We start from the raw sequence: 19,921 nt of genomic DNA, 5'->3' as shown, positions 1-19,921 counted from the left end.
AGAGAGGAACATACACAGAAGCAAGGACATTCCTTATTTTTTTCTAACCATGTCTAATTAAATCTTTAAACTCTGGAAAGCAGTTCATTGTCTGAAAGGCAGAGCACCGTTAATCCCTCCCAAGTAACTAGGCAAGGCAGCACAGGAGAGTTTGGTGCCAATATTTAACTATAGAAATACAAGACTAGGGGTGACTGAGCAAGAAATATTTCTGCAGATAAGTAGCTTAGTTGATATCTACTCTGAAATTGAACAGAAGTAAATTTTATCCTGCTTCAACAGAATGGATTTAGGCACCTGATGTGTCAGTGTCCCTAAGGCACAAGTCATCCTGCCAGAGAAGAGGACCTTATCAAGTCCCTCTAAGGCAGCAACTATGTAGGACTCAATAAAGAGTTAAATACTAAACTCATGATACATACACATACACAGAAAATACTGGTTGTGTGATTTCTGATTCTTTGCCATTTATACCACCAATCTTTCCTCTGCATCCCAGAGACCTAATATTTCTCTCATGGTCACATTTTTCTGGGATAAGTGTTGGACAAAATTGCACAATACCACATGCTTTACCACCAAAACAGTATTTCTTTCTCCTAGAGCAGCCCAAATTGCTGGAAGTTAGAGTCCATGATGCAGTGGTTCTGCTGGCATGTGCCAGTGAAGATAATCCTGGGATTTCTGTGTCTCTTTCTGGTTTGCAACACAGGTAAGGACAATGATTTGGTGCTCTGCAGGGAAAAACTCAAGTGTGTCTTTCCCAATTTTGCCCATAGCCCCATTCCCACATCTGTGTCAGGCTTGATTCTTTCACCCTGTGTAGGCAAGGCTGATGGGCTGAAGCTCCAGCGTTCATGCCAGGCACCAGAATGGACTAGATGATGGCAAAATTTTGCTCTGGTCTCCCATGCCATGAATCTGGAGTCAGAAGGGTTAGAAGAGCTCTTACCACCCAGATAATTGAACCAAATTTAACTCATACTAAGTGAAAGTTGTTAATACAGGTGACTGGCATCATATGAGGAGCCACAGTTTACAGACCTTACACCATGAATTATTCATAGGATATTTTTCCTTATGCAGAAAGAAAGAAAGAAAGGAGAAAGGGAAATGCATCCAGGATCGCCTTCTGTACAAGGTACAGAGTTCTGTACAAATAAGGACGAGCACTGGGGTTTCACCAATTTAGGCACAAGCAGCTCCAGGATCGCCTTCTGTACAAGGTACAGAGTCCTGTACAAATAAGGACGAGCACTGGGCAGATCATGCAGTCACATCTCTTCTTTCTTCTGCTGCTTCCAGTTCTACAGATTTCCTCTTGATGAAGAGGATTTTGAACCTAGGTTTCCTACTCCCTGGTGACTACTCTGTCCATTAGGTCACAACACAGAGCAGTACACCACCACCACTAAGGTGAGACCTCCTCACCATCAGATCCCAGGAGAGGTCCCTCTCTATGGGAAGCCTGGATAGACTGAGAAGCTGAAGCTTCACAGAAGCATGAAAGGTTAGAATTTTCTAGCACTGGCTCCTTTAGGGCAATGAAGCTGGTGAAGGGTCTAGAGAACAAGTTCTATGCAAAACATCTGAGGGAACTGGAGTTGTTTAGTCTGGAGAAAAGGAGGCTGAGGGGAGACCTTATCACTCTGCAACTATGTGAAAGTAGGTTTTAGCAAAGTGATTGTCAATCTCTTCTCTCAAATAACAAGCAATAGAACAAGAGGAAACAGCCTGAAGTTGCACGAGGGGAGGTTTAGATTGGATATTAGGAAAAACTTCTTTACCAAAAGAGTTGTCAAACATTGGAACAGGTTGCCAAAGGAATTGGTTGAGTCACCATCCCTGGAGGTATTTAAAAGACATGTAGAAGTGGTGCTTAGGGACATGGTTTAATGGTGGACTTGGGTGAGGTTTATGGTTGGACTCAATGATCTTAAAAGTCTTTTCCAAGCTAAATGATTCTATGATTCCATGATTTAGGGAGCCTTCTGGGTTACTCTTTGGAATCACTCAGCTCTCCACTGATTGCACAGGGAGCCTAAGCACAAAACTTCTGCACTTCAATTTGTCCTGCAAAGTCTAATTTGCTGCTCTGCACTTTGCTGTTGTCAGTCACTGAGGGAATCCCAGAAAGCAAGTCCAATCTACTGAGACCATCTCCACTCCATTGCTCCCGCAACACAGCTCTCAAGAACAGTACTCAATCGAATGACTTCGCTGAATAACAAACATGCACACAGGCTGTGAAGATTTGTTTAGATTGGGCATTATTATAACATGTACCTTGCAGGCAATGTTGTGTGCAAGCCTAGTGCAGACCTCTACAACGGTTTGCAACTATTTTTTTTCCTTTTGATTCTTGAGTTAAGGGGGCAAGCTCTGATATTTAACTGTTTTCTTTCTTTAGCTGGCAGGTAAAGGACCTGGCATGTCCTTTAGGACATCCTTATTCTTAGGCACCTGATCAGCCACTGTTGTGGATACTCAGTGGCCTGCTTTACAGTGCTAATGTCCATCGCTTCTGAGCTGCTGTTGTAGATACTCAGTGGCCTGCTTTGCAGTGCTAACGTCCATCAGTCCTGAGCTATAATGAACGACAGCAGCAAAGTAACCCAGGCAGAGAGTTCATAAAATCATAGAGTCATAGAATGTTGTGAGTTGGAAGGGACCCACAAGGATCATCGAGTCCAACTCTTGTCCTAGCACAGGACAATCCCAAGATTCAGATTACGTGTTTGAGGGCCTTGGCCAAATGCTTCTTCAATATTGTCAGGCTTGGTGTCATGACCACCTCCCTGGAGAGCCTGTTCCAGTGCTCCACCACCCTCTGGGTGAAGAACCTTTTCCTAATGTCCAGCCTAAACCTCCCCTGGAACATCCTCCTGCCGTTTCCTTTGGTCCTATTTTTGGTCTGCCAGGGAGAAGAGATCAGCACCTGCCCCTCCTCTTCCCCTTATGAAGAAGTTACAACCATGATGAGGTCTCCTCTCAGCCTTTTCTTCTCCAGGTTGAACAAATCAAGTGACTTGAGCCTCTCCTCATATGGCCTCCCCTATAAACTCTTCACCAATTTAGTGGCCTCCTCTGGACACTCTCCAGTAGCTTTTGATCCTTTTTGCACTGTGGTGCCCAAACCTGTACACAGTACTCAAGGTGAGGCCACACCAGTGCAGAGCAGTTTCTTGGTAACTCAACAGGGAAAACTAATTCTGTTTCTTTCTTCATTTTACAGCTTCAAGCATAAGAAAAGAACATAAGAAAGAGAAGCAAGTGGCAGTGCTGGCTACTGCAGGTAACAAGTAGCACTTCAGGGGACCCTGCGTGGGGGTATTAATGGGAGTGGGAGGTATTGTGCTGGATATGGAGCTGGTGGCCTATGGGCCCTTCTCCTGCAGAGTCTATGAGCCCCAACCCACCACTGCCACAAGGGCTCCTCACCCAACACAGGACTTACCCAGGTCCCTGGTCAGTTTAGCCTCCATCCTTCCAGGAACCTAAAATGCTGTTTTCTCATTTCCTTTTCTCTCCTTCCAAGCTCCCTGTTCCCTTTTGTTTTCCCTTTCCTCTTCTACATGTGGACAAGCCCTGGGGTGCAGCTCAGTTTTGAATTGATTAAAAATGATACTGGTGTCATTGGAAAAATGTATTTCTCCTCAGATTCAATTTTGTTCTCATCTCAGCTTTCTCTGCTTCTTTTTCCATCCTACTCTGTTTTTTCTCTGTCTGTCATGCACACACAGACCTTCCTCCTCACACACACACACAGATAACATAATGCTCTCTGTCTTCACGACTTTGTTGGAGAGAAACAAAAGAACCTCTTTAGAAATTTTGATTTGGGAAAAACAAATAAATTACTTCAACAGAAGGAAAACTTCTGTTGAATAAAAAGCATGATTCAGCCACAGTCAATTTATTCTGTGGTAGCAGAACAGCCATCAAGGTAGCTGAAAAAAAAAAGAAAAAAAGAAGAAAAAAAAAAAGGAAATTTATATTTCCATCGGGGGAACATTTCCTAAGAACTTTCTCCTCCATTTGTGATCTGTGAAGAGAGATCTGCTGCGGTTTTGGCAAAAATAGCCATTGCCCAGCACGAGGGGGCACCAAAACGTCGGGACTGGCTTCGGGCCCCTGGTCCCCGCTCAAGGGCGCGCTTCAGGGAAGAGGTGACACACAGCATGACCCACATTTTGGCCAACCATTGCACTGCCTGTTTTATCTTTTTATTTTCCAGACTCCTCTCTGTACTTCTGGTATCTTTATTTTCTCAACATAGTTTTTTCGGTGTCTCCCAATATTTATTTTGTTTTTCCCATTCCAGAAGATTTTTGCCCTGTATAAGCAGGGGATTAACAATCATTTCCTTGTGCCCTCATGCAACCAACTGCTCAGAGACCTCTTCTTTTTCAGAGCTGCCAGCAAAGTCTGTGGATCTGGCTGCTATTAACCTGACAGAGCTGGTGAACGGTATGCTGAACACAACGCTCAGAGGTAATGTGACAAGGCCAGGCAGGTCACACAGGCTGTCAGCCCAGTGGTCAATGAGACAAAGGGCTAACGATGTTGGCTGGAGAAGCCATAAATGCATGCTGTCTGCTCCAGAATTGCTTCTAGGACCACGTTACCCTTGCACATTTATAATGCAGATAGCTGTCTGCCCCAAAGAATTTAGAAATTAGTGTGTGTTTATATATAGACACAACAAAATTACTTATGGGATGCCTCCAAAAAGTACTTTATAATCCAGTGTAGATCTGAATTAAAAAAAAAAAAAAAAAAAAAAAAAAAAAAAAAAAGAAGAAGAAATAATACAAATTATCCTTCCCTCAGTGGAAATGAGAAAGAATTGAGTCTCAGGCAGCTGTTTAGTATCAGCACCTCAGGAATCTTTTAGAAATTAAATGAGCAGAGTCAAAACATGCTGTCCTCATAACTTGTTCCAACCGCTAATAGCATAGGTATGTGTTTCTGCAGGTACCAAAAAGCTCTTCTCTTTGCTGAGCGTCACGTCTTACAGCTCACTTGCCTTCCACAAAGTGTCAGTCACCATTTATAACAGTGAGTGTCTTGGTGCTTTGCTCCACACAGGAGCGTTTTCTTTCACACAGCCCATGCATCTAGATACTGAACCGATTTTTCTGTCTCTCCCTACAGTTTCTAATGTGAAAAATGTTGACCCTGGCAAGTTCCCTATGCATTACTGCTACTGTTTGAACAACGTGACAAATGACTTGGCAGGTGGGTAGAGTGCGCTTAGGCTGAATTATTTCCTTTGGAGATGAAAGCTGTAGCCTGAATTCTGCAGTTTTCATCCTTATGAGCAGCATTGCCAAACTGAGGTCAACGGCTATTACAACGAGTGGTGGCTCTGAACGTTGGGGGAGGCTCAATGAACTCAGTCTCACTTGGCTGCATCCAGCCTGGGATGGAACCGTCAGTCAAGTGACCATCCAGTGGAAAGACCACCCTTTCCTCCTTAGAATACCAACGGCAGCTCAGGAGAGACAACCCAGCAATGTATGATACATTACCTTAGCCACTTTCACTCTCCTGAGATAACCTGCAGGAGACGAACAAGGGCTTCTCTGCATCAACAGAGTCCAGGAACTTCAATGAGCCCAACAGGAGTTAAAAGCAAGGATTAACTTCTTCATAGAGCTGTTTAATGGCCTGTAAAATGCTGTTGAGCAAATCCTTCACCTATAATCTTCATTCACACCCATGTCCTCACAGTATTTAACATTCCAGAATGGGTCTGAGAACTCTAATTCTATGGCTGGTTAATGTAAGATAACAAGAGTAGCTCAACAGCTAGTGATCAGAACCAAGCTGCATGTGATGACCGCACATGAGCCGCAATGGTTTTTTCTGGACTGACATAGCTCATAAGCCTTATTGAACAATGACCCAGTCTGCCTTGGAGGATAATGGAGAAACTTTATTTTTTCTGCCTCAAATCAAGAATATTTTGGTGATGAGTATTCTCCCAAATAGTAAAAATTGAGCACCTGACACGGGGCTCATGTCTGTTACTCCCTAAATGAGAACATTAACCTGCTAGAAACTGTTATTAAAAAGTTGTACCAACACTAGCCATTTTTTGACCTGATTAACCCTATCCTAGCAAAAACCAGGACACAACATTGACAGTATATCTGAAGTAGACCTCTAAGGAGACCATCAGATGCCTCCTAGGAGGTCCCACATGGCAGATAGGTAGTTAGTACAGGCAAAGCCTACAGGCTTTGGTTCTCCTACATTAAAGCAGGTTAAGTAGAGTGTTACTTTAAACTGTTCTCTTGAACAGATTCCTTAAATTCCTTAGCAGATTTTTTAAATTCCATTTAAGTTTACTTTTAGGCACATTGGTGGTATTTTGGGTATCATCTTTGAAATATACTTCTGCAGATTATTCCAGTGGCTTCCTAAATTCACTCCCATTCAGCAGAAACATTTTGAACTTCAAAATATTTTAATCATTATCACGTATAAGTAAATATCTAAAATATGATCACATATAAAGGTGATTTTTTGACTTAACATAGATGGTAGAATATGTATTTTTAATCATTTTTTGTTATTATTTTGTTGTTTAGATTTTACAGCTTTACTTGTTGATATTATTGGAAACTCCACCAGTTATCTCACAGAAATTTTCAAATCCACTTCTATTCTTTCAGGTTTGCATTTCCTTTTAACATTTATCATAATCTCATTTGTCTGATTTATTTCTGGCACGGGAACAAGAATAGAAATGTGTATAAAAGCCTATTACTCTTACTCAGCAGCACTTTTCTTGTAAAGGACGGATTGTGTAGTAACACTCTCCTTAGAGGAACAAGATACATATACAATGAGTGTATATATATAATATAGACACAGGCTTCTTTGAGCAACCATGTTTCATTTGAAAGTTTCATGAATTATTATTAAATATTATTATTCTGAAGAATTATAATTTCCGAAGGAAAATTATGGGATATATTATCTGAAGAACTTTTTTTTTTTTTTTTCCCCATGTGAAAATGTTTGTAATTTAGAATTTTAATTAGATAAAAAATATTTCTCCTGGAAATATCAGCATTTGGATTTGGTGCTTATTCGAGTTTTTTGTCAAAAATGAAATCAGAAGGAAAATATTTGGCCAGTTGTAGTAGCCACATACCATTTTGTGTTTATGTTTTCAACTATTTAAGATAGTATCACTTAATGAAAACTGGTAACAATGATCTCTTTTACTTTTTTATTTTTTTTCCTTTCAGTGCGTCAGAGCAATGACTCAGATTGTATCTACATCTGTGTGATGACAGGGCAGACAGGTGAATGTTAAAACCAGTCCAACCCAAAATATTGCCCTATTTATTCTCAGTGATGTCTTATACTGGAAACAAGCTTTCTTGATGTTTGTAAACATTTCTATTTGCAGGGAGAAATCTGTCTGACTTTTGGGAAATGCTGGAGAAATCTCCTGTTATCAATTACACATTTTCCAGTAACAAATCTTCTGACCTGGGTAAGTACAACCTAGGGAATAAAAGGAAACAGCAACAGCAATGAAAACTACGTCCAGGTAGCACTTGCAATAAATGCTCCAACTTCAAAATGTAAAAATATTTTTTAAAATATATTTTATGATTATTTGTATATATTTGTACATTATTATATATTTTATAATTTATTAGACTAATATTTATATTATTGTAAGTATAATATAATATTTCTATTACAAAGGTAAATAAAATTTACAAACTTTTAAGTTATTAGCTATGAGGACCTCCCGGGATAGGAGTTTTTACATAATTCAGCACTGGCCTGTGAAGGCTTCCTGATGTTCTTAATCTAAATGAACACCTCCCTTAGCTCTCTCAGCATCAATTATCTCCTACTTTTACATGAGTTACCTTCAGAAAGGAGTTGAATACTTTCAGCCAGTATTCTGCATGGCTCCTCAACCAAAACTGCTTTGCCAGGTTGAACTGAACTTCAGATACTCACCTCTCATTACTGCCCATGACTATTTCTCATTTTCAATGCTTGATGAAAAAGGCAGACAGTGAAATCAGTGACAAGTTCACCTGTTCTCAAAGCTACATGATGTTTTAGTCCTGTAAAAAAAAAAAAAAAGATCAAATACACTTTGCCAAAAATGACTTTCATTTAAAAAGACACCAGCTGTTTCTTTTGCACCAGAACCTGATTTCTTTCCTTTTTTTCATGCAAATTGTGATGAATGGTGAGCATACTAACCCAGCTTCTCATACCTGAAAAATCTAGATTCGATTTATTCAAGTTTCATGAAATTACAGGAAGACTCAAACAAAAGAGTGGATCCATCAACGGAATCTGGGTGGACATTTAAAAGTGAGCAAGTATTGTCAGACCTAAATTTATATTCTTCTTGATTAATGTCTTGTTAAGTGATCATGTATGCTTGCTGCTCAGCACTGTGATATTAAAATACAATTACAGAGTAAGATAAAATTTTGTCCTAAACAGCAGCAGATCAGGTCAGTAATGCACTGAATAGTTTAGGGAATAGAAGAAGACCAAGATTTTTTTTTTTTTTGCCATTTTGTTAGAAAAATAAGTTTTCTAAGGAGACAAGTTAAAAAAAAAAAAGTTTGTTTTTAAACCAAGAAAAGGATAGTTCAAACCATTTCATCTTCTTTTTTATTGTATTTTTTTCATATTTTTTTCTCTGTCTTTGACTTTATATGATGTTCAGTTGTGAGTACCTGAACATTTCATAAGTTTCCAGTACCTGAAGGGGCCACAGGAAGGTTGGGGAGGGACTTTTTACAAGGGCAAGGAGTGATAGTATGAGGGTTGTTAGAAAAATAAGTTTTCTAAGGAGACAAAGAAGTTAAAAAAAAAAAAAGTTTGTTTTTAAACCAAGAAAAGGATAGTTCAAACCATTTCATCTTCTTTTTTATTGTATTTTTTTCATATTTTTTTCTCTGTCTTTGACTTTATATGATGTTCAGTTGTGAGTACCTGAACATTTCATAAGTTTCCAGTACCTGAAGGGGCCACAGGAAGGTTGGGGAGGGACTTTTTACAAGGGCAAGGAGTGATAGTATGAGGGGTAATGGCTTCAAACTGGACAAGAGTAGATTTTGATGAGATCTGAGGAAGAAATTCTTTCCTGTGAGGGTGGTGAGACCTGGAACAGGTTGCCCAGGGAAGCTGTGGATGCCCCCTCCCTGGAAGTGTTCAAGGCCAGGTTGGATGAGGCTTTGAGCAACCTGTTCTAGTGGAAGGTGTCCCTGCTGATGGCAGGGGGGTTGGAACTGGATGATCTTTAAGGTCCCTTCCAACCCAAACCATTCTGTGATCCTATGATGATTCAGTGCTTTTAGCTTTGCCAGAAGGCTACAAGATAGAAAAGCTATGATCCGCCTCATTTTGAAAGCAGAAAAACAAACCTTTACACTTGCTTCCACATAGTAGGAGCAAAGAGAAATTCAGAATTTTACTTCGTACCTCCTCATCACTGAAGCTGCATCTGTCTACAACAAAATTTCTACACATTCCTTAGTCAGCCTGCTGTCTTTTTATAAGAACTTTTATTTTGCTGAACCACATACCAACCTTCGTTATCTCTTCCAGCCCTGTGTGTCACTCCTGCCACAAAATGTCAGCAGTTCCCAAATTCCAGTATCTGCCCTCCAGTACTTGCCTGCTCCCCTTCACACAGATGAGAGCTTTCATCTCTTTCCTCTGTAGTGAAGCAGTTTATAAAATAAAAAATAATGTATGTGAAGAAAAAACCCCACCACTTCACAGGAACATTTCTGTTTCTTTTTTTGTTTATGAAAATTTGCATATTAAAGTGTTCTCAGTTAAAATTTCAAACATTATTGACACTCTCCATGTTTCCATATTTAAAGTGAGATGGAGATGTGGCCACTCACCTGCCAGGGGAAGCGCTCAAGGAGTAGATGGGTTTTTCTGGGTGTATTTTATTGTCCTCCAGTGTTTACACTCATTGCTGCTCTGGGCCACCAGCATCCACAGCATGTTACTTGTGCCCTTGTGTTGTTGGTGACCTCCCTTGGTCTCTGTCTCTCCTGCTTCTCCAGCTACCAGGATCCCTCTTGCCCTGAAAGGAGAGGAAATCCTCACCACAAGATTCCCACCATGGCCAAAGACAGTTGGAGTGAAAGAACTGGGGTTTCCATCACCACACGTGGATGCTTTCAGACCACGAGGGACAGCCAGAACCCCTTCAACTGCTGAGGGGAGCCCGGCCCCATTGCCAGCCCTGCAGCCCAGCCCCAGTGAGTATGGCATGGAGGACTGACACTCAATTTACCCTGCTAGCTGTGGGGTTTGGCCAAAAGCTGAAACCACATCTCTGAGGTAGACGTTGGGAAGCTCTTCATAGACATCCACTCTGAGTCAGTAGTAAGTCAGTTTCTCATCACAAGAAAGACATGGACCTGGAGGAGCAGGTCCAGAGGAGGCCACAAAAATGATCAGAGGGTTGGAACACCTCTGCTATGGAGAAAGGCTGAGAGAGTTGGGGTTGTTCAGCCTGGAGAAGAGAAGGCTCCGGGGAGACCTTATTGCTGCCTTTCAGTACTTCAAGGTGGCTTATAAGAAAGATGGGGACAAACTTTTTAGCAGGACCTGTAGTGACAGGACAAGGGGTGATGGTTTTAAACTAAAAGAGGGGAGATTCAGACTAGATATAAGGAAGATTTTACAATGAGGGTGGTGAAACACTGGAACAGATTTCCCAGAGACACAGTAGAAACCCCATCCCTGGAAACATTCCAGGTCAGGTTGGACAAGGCTCTGAGCAATCTGATCTAGTTGAAGATGCCCCTGCTCACTGCAGGCAGGTTGGACTAGATGACCTTCAAAGGTCACTTCCAACCCAAACCATTCTATAATCCTATGATTCTATGATTTCTTTATTGTAGAAGTGCTAAAATCTGTTATAGGGTCCATCTGGAGTTTCTTACCCTTTGAGGAAAAAAACAAAGTCTTGCTCCTCACCGACACCTCTGTCACCCAGGTCTTCCTTCACATTTTGCTCCAAATTTGGTCAGCAGACCTGTGGAAAAGCAATGCAAATCTGCTTATTTTTGTCTCCACTAAACATACCTTCTTTAAATCCTTCTTTTCCACAGCCTATAGACTTTTAAAGATCTAACAAAGTACAGCTGCTGTCCTTTTTTTATCTTGTCATTTTTATATGCCACTGGAAGTACTGGCTGAGGGACTGTGTTGTTGAGCTGTCTCACATATAGCAATTCTTCTCAGAAGGCAGATAAATAACAACTATCCTGAATGACAGGAAGCATGTGTCTCTCTGTTCCCATAGCTGACATGCATGCATTTTGGATGCAGACAGGGTCTCCTCAAGAAACCAGCAAATTGATGCAAACAGAGCCAGGTAAGATTGAACTGGGATAATAACAAGGTGTGTCAGTTGGGACATTCGTGAAATAGAAAATAATATATACAGAAATAGATGACTGTGAATGTATATCAAAGTCTGTGTAAGTGTTCATTAGTGGTCTGTGACTGCAGCTTTATTTTTTCCCTGTTATTCTTTCAGTCAAACTTCCTTTATATTTTTTCGTGTTAAGAGATCAAGACAACTTATACTCTTTTCCCTCCTGCAGATTTGCCTTCCTCAGTACTGTCTACGCCACCGTACAGGCCTGGTGTGACACTGAAACTTTACTCAGCTACCAGTAAGTAGCTGCACCTCATGCAGCAAAAATAAAAGTATGTTTGAAAGTATATCAATATCCAAATTTTCCCAGGCAGAAACAACATACATGTTTAATTTATGTGATATCTTATGTATGTAAAGCACGCAAAATGTCTAGGGGACTTTTACCATATTTGTTTTTGAAAAACTGGACCTGATTCAATGCCAGGAAGGGAATCTGAACTCTGGGAGAGTCCAGCACCTAGTTTGGATGCTGAGCATGTGTGTGTCTGAGTCCAGGCTACCTGCTCCCAAATTTACAAAGTAGGAGCAGAGCTCAGGAGTACAATGGGAATAAATCTCAGCCACTAAAACAAGTTTTGGAGTCTGATGATGACTAGTTCAGCTCTAGGTAACAGCATCATAGGATCACAGAATGGTTTGGGTTGGAAGGGACCTTAAAGACCACCTAGTTTCAAACCCTCTGCCATCAACAGGGACACCTTCCACTAGAACAGGTTGCTCAAAGCCTCATCCAACCTGGCCTTGAACACTTCCAGGGGTCATCCACAGTTTCTCTGGGCAACCTGTTCCAGGTCTCACCACTGTCACAGGAAAGAATTTCTTCCTCAGATCTCATCTAAATCTACTCTTGTCCAGTTTGAAGCCATTACCCCTCATACTATCACTCCTTGCCCTTGTAAAAAGTCCCTCCCCAACCTTCCTGTAGGCCCCCTTCATGGACTAAGTAAAACACACCCCATCCTGTCGACATCTTTCAAACCCTTGGGGGTGCTAGTCTCACCATTTCTAATGGTATTTTGAATACCAACTTCTCCCAGCTCTTTGCTGAATTCCAACATTACTTTACTTGTCTGTAAATGGATTTTTTGGGGGGAGTAAACATATTTGTGTCACTGAGGAAGGTTCTTTCACAAATCTTCAATTTTTCTGTCCCTGTGAATAATCACACAGTAGGTGAGCAGTAGTATCTTACTTAATTTGCTTTTTCCCTTGGTTTTGCTGCTGTTGCCTATTGCAGCATTCCAAGACCAGGATCCAGTGCTGTTACTTTTTTTAGCTTTTGCTGATTCTGATCAGGTTTTCCATAGTTCCCAGTCCTGTTCTCATTGGCTGAATTTATCAGCATACATTGGGTTGCTTGTCTTCTTTTCTTTTTCTTTTTCTTTTTTTTTTTTTTTTTACTTGTACTATTAGAAAATAAAATATTTAAGAGCATATGATTCAGTGGAGCATCTGTTTTCAGAAGAAAATAACATTAACAGAGTTAAAAATACTGACCCTGAAAAACAAAGTTTGACAATAGCACCAAGTGATCATACAAACACAAGTCCTACAGAAAGGCAGTGTCAGGGAAGAGGAGGAGGAAGCTATTGCATGAAAACACTGCGGTGCAAGTACTATCTACTGACACATGCTGCCAAAGAGAAGGCTCATTGGTGTTGAGCCAAGGAGCCATTCTTGATGTAAGAAGCTTCTCAAATTGTGGAGATAGGAAGTCTAATATCCTTTTTTGTTGTTTGTTTTTCTCTCATTTTACTTCTATTTAAAGACCTCAAAATACCAGAGTCCTCACCTTACCCCCCATGACATATACTGTTTGCATGAAGAAAATGAGTCAATGTCATATCACATGAATATAGTTTGACCTCTTGACACTCTTGATGGTGTGAAGAGAATTTCAGGTGAACTAGGTCTTCTTATCTTTTTTTAGGAGCAGAGGAATATGCTATGGTAATTCTTATCCATCAAAAATTCTGTGCACAAAACTGAAGTTCTCTGCATGTCTTGTTTGCTTTGGGTGCATTTGGCTTGAGGATTAAATAACAGCCAGTGAACTGGAAGTTGCTGGAGTATGTGACTGGACTTGTGGTGTGCACAATTCCAGAGTTTCTTAATGTGCCAATTGCTGTCTGGTGAGCAACACTATAGACCCTGGAGAACCTAAAAACTTCTGTTTTGAAAAGGCTGAGAAACATGGATTTCAATGAGATCAGGGAATGGAGAGTCACTAAATGCCTCTCTACCAGAAACCATGATGACAGAGGTTGTCTACCTGCACGTATCAATCACTCATTCAGGGAAATAAATTGAATAACAGGATCACAAAGCAATGAAGTGCATCCATAATGCTGTGAAGACTGAGATATTCTGAGAAGTAATTTCTTAAACCACAAAAGTGGATGCTAACTGATAAAATATGCAAGTGTGCATGTTAGGGTATGCAGGGAGGGATAATGCAAGTCTGAATTAATCATAGTGGCCGTAACATTGTTTTTTGCTGACAACAAAATTTAATCTCAATGTCAGAGAGATGTGATATGATTTAATAATGGAGAAGTCTGTTTACTGTAGCAAGAATTGCTCACTTATCTGCCTGTGACAGTAACGTGGTAATTTCAAATAGACAAGAGCAAAGGTCTGCTCAGGAACTTATGGTTCCTGTGTTTTCTGGCATTTTTGAATGACTCAATTTCCTAGGAAAGAAGGAAATAAATTCCCACTTTTAATTCATTTTTTAAATTTAAATCCAAATCTTTAGGAATTTATTAATTGAATACAAAGAACACATTTCACATCAGAAATTTATGACAGAAGAAATATAAAACATTATTATGAAGCACTGAAAATTTTAATTTCAGGAATATGATGTCAGTATACTATCAAATCCAAACAAAATTAAATGCAATATTAATTGAAACTGAATTTCAACATTAAATAAATATAGTATTATGCAAATACCACATTAATCTAAAATTGACAAAAATGAAAACCAAAGCAACTTGTTTAACTTTCAGCTTCATTATTTGTCTTCTCTTTCCCATATAGAATTTGTAGGCATTCAATTTATATTTAGATAATGCTGAATTTCTGCTGGCAAAACACATAGCTTGAGTAAAGCATTTAACACCTGTTAGGCAGGATAGCAAATACCCACTTCAGTGATGACTGAGATTCATTGGAAGGTGGCCTTTAGCAAGTTTTAATTATTCACAGCAACTCTAACTTACTTTTCATGGATAGCATATTAAAACCTCATTGCCTCATGCTCTGATGTTCAGTTGTGAACACAAAGAGTGTTTACTAATGTAAGAATTCATTAATTTTTAAATGCCACCAAGTGGAAAAAAAAACAAGGTGTGTCAAATGCTATTAAGTGGACAAAGCCTAATGACCTTTATGCAAAGCTGCCAAGATTAAGAGATTGTGCTCCATCTTGCCCATCCCTGACTAATTATGCCTGATATTTGTGTAGTGCCTTTGACACATAACCGATTTTCAGAGGAGTCTGTGAGTTTAGGAGCAACAACTACCTGCCCATCACTTCTCCGTGACTTCTGCTACCTTGGGCAAGTGCTGGCAGAAGAGAAATAGTTCCATAGTGATCTCTTTCAGGTTGGCAGAGCCTTTGTTCTCCTTCTGCCCATGAATGCCATTTTATATTAAACTTCTTGTCAGCACTAGACAACTCAAGCTTATTTCAACAGAACTTCATTAGTCCAGATTTAACCTCCATAACCTCTCCTATCAGATAACATAAGATGGCCCAAAGCTGTAAAGCACATGAGACGTGAAACTGGAAATGCAATTACACTGTCTAAGGGGATTATACTCTGCAGGTAAAGCAGTTTATCTACACACGGCCAAAAGCTCCTGCTAGTTACACAAATGGAAAAGCCAGTTAACAGTGACACTGCAGCTGCCTTCACTCTGCACATTTGGACTCTTCCACCCCAACAAGTGCGTGTGAGGGGGAGTTCCACATCATGCAAAACATGCACGAATTACATGATGTGGCAGACACTCAGATCATGCAAAATGTGCCCTCTCAAATGTCCCAGTGTAGCGTTCACAGGGATGTCCCTTATTTTTTGGAGTGCTGGTGTAGGGGAGACATCCTTCTTGAAGGATTTCTGTATGCATGGGACAACATAACATGGGAACCTGCAGTTCCCCAGGGTCAGATGTGATGCTTTGAAGGGCAGGTGGCTTCACTGCAGTGACCCAAAGTGTGCCCTCACACAAAGCACTTCCTCTTCAGAGCAGAGTTATTAAATATGCAAAGGAGAGGTGGTTACACACCTACTTTAGCCGTGCCCCAGTAGCCTTTTAACACCTTTTAAATATTGTTTGTTTTTTTGTTTTTTTTCCTAGCAAGTCCTTTGATTCTGACCCACCGTAACACAGCTGCTAAGGTGCAAGATGATGTGTGACAGATAATGTTTTGGACTAGACAACATTATGGCAAATGTTAGGTTTTTTCTCATAATATATTGAAGAAAAGCCCTGAAAACAGCTTCAGCTTTGCCTGACTTTTTATCAGTTTTCCCCCATTTTCATCTTGCCTTCTTTTCTCTTTTCTGTAATATAAAGGGAGTCTGAAGAGAGATTGTGTTTGCCACCCACATAGCAATTCAGAATTTTGCTATAAGCTGCCATCACCTCTTCTATAGTACGTCTTTTTCTGCAGTCTAGCACAGCTGCATTTGCTGGCAGGATGAAATGTTTGATGTGCAAATGTTTATCTCTTGCTGCTGACTGCAGAAGATTCAGTGAATAGAGTAAACTAAATATTTTCCTTTTAGTTGGCTCAGGAGAGGAGAAGAGGGAGTCCAACTCCAGGTACCCCATTTCCCTGCATTTTTCTTAAGTTAAAATAATATAATGGAGGCTACTTGAAGGAAAAAACACTGATTAACCAGCTGGATCCTGGCAAACAAATAGTAAAATGGAGAAATTATTCCTACCTTCCTGTCAGTGCAGGCAAAAATTTACCTTGTCTCCTCCAGTTACTTGTTAATTTTCATGAAACCTGTGGGAATGTATTTATCTAGAGAATCTTCACCCATCCTAAAAACTGGGCTGAAATTAGCTGATTATTCAAGTTAGTAGAAAAAGGAAGGGGAAAACTAACACACAAAGAGAGTGACAGAGAGAAAGCCATAACCTCTGCATAAACCATGTTTATTTTGTCAATGAGGTTAAAAAAAGTGATGGAGAGAGAAGTGAGAGTCTGTTTGTTTATTAGCTTAGTCATATTTAATCTAGGATTCAGATTTAGGGGTGAATGTAGGGAAGCATGTGGAACTGAAAGTTAATTTTTCATTAAAGTAACATTTGCATAAGAAAATATAATAAATGTACAGTGGTGCTCCTTGTCTTTCTGTTTTGCACTATGGAAAACTGATGCTTCAGTGGCAACTGAACCTCCAACTAAACAGGTAACAATAAAGAAATTATATCTTTAGGGTTATTCCTTACATTTGTGATAAATAAAATTGAGCTGGTTTTAAGTAACTAACCAGTTATGGTAGGTAATAATAAATTGAACAGAATATTTGTGCTTTCACTCCCGTAGCTGCCAGGCTGTGTGTGGTTTTCTCTTCAATTATCTGCCTCACTCAGATTTGATTTTAAGATACCTACATGAGTTTATTAATCTGCATGTTTCTCATAGCCCAAATAAGGCATTGCAAGAAATTTGATGGGACAAGTATTTAAACTAGTTCAGAGTTGTATTTTTCCCCAGGGTGTCCACAGGCGATCCTCAAAGAGTCCCGTGTGACCTCACCTCCTGTCACTCTTATAGTGCAGAAGATCAATCCCTGTGTGATGGAGCTGTGTAGGTTTTTTCAGCTGTGCCTCTGTGTTGGTCAGAGAAGATATTCCAGAAAGGATTCCATGAGGTAAAACCTGGCACTATTTTCTCTCTCTCTGCTTAAAATATTCCATTGGTCTTTTTTCAAATGACAATTTTCAATGACCAATGCTTATTTTTGAGAGTCTGTGGCTACTGGCTGAGATCCAAATGGGTCCCCAGTACATTGATCCATACTTAATCTGGCTTCCAGCATTCAAACTAAGTGAATAAAGCTCTGCTGATTTTTTCCAAGTATTTAATTACATCATTGATGCCAGGATCTAGCTTTCTATTTCCATATGCAATATTAGCAGTCTGATAGGCATACAGCAGTGCTTATGAAAGATAACAAGTTACTATTCTCCTAACTTCAACTAACTTCAGGTACTGTGTTGAATACTATTCCTGGTTCTTGAAAAATGCAAGTTATGTCTGTGAAGGAGTCAAAAGAATTGCTTACACCCACAGTAAGTATATTTTTTCTTTATATCTCTGCATACCTTATTATGAAGGTATAACAAAATGTTTTAGATATTCCCAGAGTACTTGCTGTTTTTCACCAGACAGCTATTTTATCTGATAACAATTTGTTAAGGGATTAAAAAAAAAAAAGGTTATTTAACCTTCATGTATGCTTTTAATATTTTCCTCATAAAACCTCTTCTGATTACAGTTTTCTTGTGTCCTTCCAGCATTAAAACAAAAATGCCTTAAAAACATCTGCAAGTCGGTCTAGAGAACTGAGGAATTTTACTGAAAATCGGAAGACTGGTGGCAGTTTTAGTTGTCTCCTTTCTCAGTGTAAAAAGCAGGATGCAACGTTATTTGCAAATACTTGTAACAAGACAAGCTATTAACCAGATGTTAACATAGAAATGTGTCTTTTTCCAAGGCATTGTAAAAATAATGTGTAAAACCAGATGTATTTTATACAAGTGATGTAACTGCAATAAAAACATTGAAAGGCTTTTAAAAGTTGTATTTTATAAAGGATATTTATATGGTTGGCTAGTAAATGCAAATAGTTTATTCCAGTTTTACTTACAACTAAGGTAAAGTAATCAAAATGAACAAATACAAAATAATTTAAAAGCAACATTAGATACTGAAGACAAGAAGGATTTTTCCTGATGTCAAACACATGCAGATTATCCATTATTCCAAGTCAAGAGTCTCTCATTATTTCAGCAACTCATCTAGTGCAGAGCTCAACCAAGGAATTATTCAGACTTCTTGTACTCCCACTCTTTGATATATTTGCCTGAGCTCGCCAAGATTCTTCTCCTTCTTTGTATGTACCTCTGGTGATCTAAAAAACAGTTTTAAAAAAGGAAAGAATAACCAAACAAATTGCACAATCCTTGATGCTACTATCATATCATACATTGTTAAGTACATCAATATTTCAAACAAGAAGATTATTTGCACTACAATTGCTGCACATTGACATTTCACTGAATATCTGTTCAAAATAACATAAAGCCACAGAGAAAGGTGGGACCATCAGGAATGCTGCCTCCAGGGAGAGACGGGATGCAGCAGTCCTCTTCCAAAATGCATTCACTGTTGTGCCCAATAACATGACAGAAGCACTTCTGTCATATCAGAGAGCAGGATAGATTGGAGTAGCACCAATTACAGTTGATATTAGGCCAGTGGAAGAAATAGGAACGTCAATACAGTGAATGTAGAAATCGGGCATATTAGCATTGCCAAGGCACTGCAATGCTGTGGAGAGATCTTGCTCTGCAGCCCCTTTCCTCACCCAAGGCAGGATCAGTTCTGCTGGGAAGAACTGGGCGAATTACACCTTTGTGCAACAGTTGCTTTTAAATCTCACAAAAACATCTTAAAGCCTGAAGACATGATTTAAAAAAAAAAAATCTATGTTGTTTGTTACATTTTTATCATTAAGTTTTCTGAGAACTCAGGAAGAAGGACATGAAAACAAGAATGTAAGGGGATTAAAAAGTTATTAAAGTCTGACTTTCTGCAGGGTTTTTTAGGTGTGAATAAAAAGGCAATATTGGAAGAAAAATATTTTAAAAAAATCACTTTAAAAATATTATTTTAATGAATTTAATCAGCTCTGAGTTATAGCACTGATCTCTATGCTAAAGGACACTTTTTTATTTTTAAGAAAACATTCTGGTTTTTTGCTGCAGGAATACAACTCTTTGGACAGAGTGATAACCCATCCATAGCGTGACAGGGTGTGCCTGAGCTGTGTCTGGCATCACAGCCATCTCCACTCTAAGGTCCTGGAAAGGACTGAGAACTACTGCCCTAGTATGTTCATGGGGAGAGAATTAGAAGGTATCACATAGTGATGTGTGTCATGTGAAAGGAGCTGAGAAAGGATAAACGGCACCTGTCCTGAATTACAACCTTCTTTTCACAGTTGTTTAACACTTACTATTTGGTTTTCCCAGGAGAATAATGAAAATTAATGAGAAAAACTACAAAATAAGAGAAGTAATCAACAAACTAGGCTCCATGAAAAAAAGTTAACACATTGGCTGCCCTCAAAAAAAAAAAATTTTTTTCAAATTAAGTTTTTGAAAATTCCAGGTTTTTCAGTCCTTCAA

At 39.5% G+C, this 19,921-nt stretch overlaps 1 protein-coding gene across 1 annotated transcript; it reads left to right on the top strand.

Annotated features, from left to right (window-relative positions):
* Positions 1-633: 633 nt before the first annotated feature.
* Positions 634-18,069, top strand: HHLA1 (HHLA1 neighbor of OC90). Its single transcript, XM_029086322.1, has 15 exons — positions 634-712; positions 3,236-3,295; positions 4,414-4,494; positions 4,978-5,061; positions 5,158-5,241; positions 6,600-6,683; positions 7,266-7,322; positions 7,430-7,516; positions 8,272-8,364; positions 10,086-10,283; positions 11,309-11,407; positions 11,640-11,711; positions 17,223-17,379; positions 17,718-17,800; positions 18,026-18,069. The coding sequence occupies exons 1-15, from the start codon at positions 634-636 to the stop codon at positions 18,067-18,069; spliced, it is 1,362 nt and encodes a 453-aa protein (XP_028942155.1).
* Positions 18,070-19,921: the final 1,852 nt, after the last annotated feature.

This window comes from Antrostomus carolinensis, unplaced genomic scaffold, assembly GCF_000700745.2.
Source record: "Antrostomus carolinensis isolate BGI_N321 unplaced genomic scaffold, ASM70074v2 scaffold3618, whole genome shotgun sequence".
Taxonomy (NCBI): domain Eukaryota; kingdom Metazoa; phylum Chordata; class Aves; order Caprimulgiformes; family Caprimulgidae; genus Antrostomus; species Antrostomus carolinensis.
Note: the sequence above shows the minus strand (reverse complement) of the source record. Positions and strands in the feature narration are given on the sequence as shown.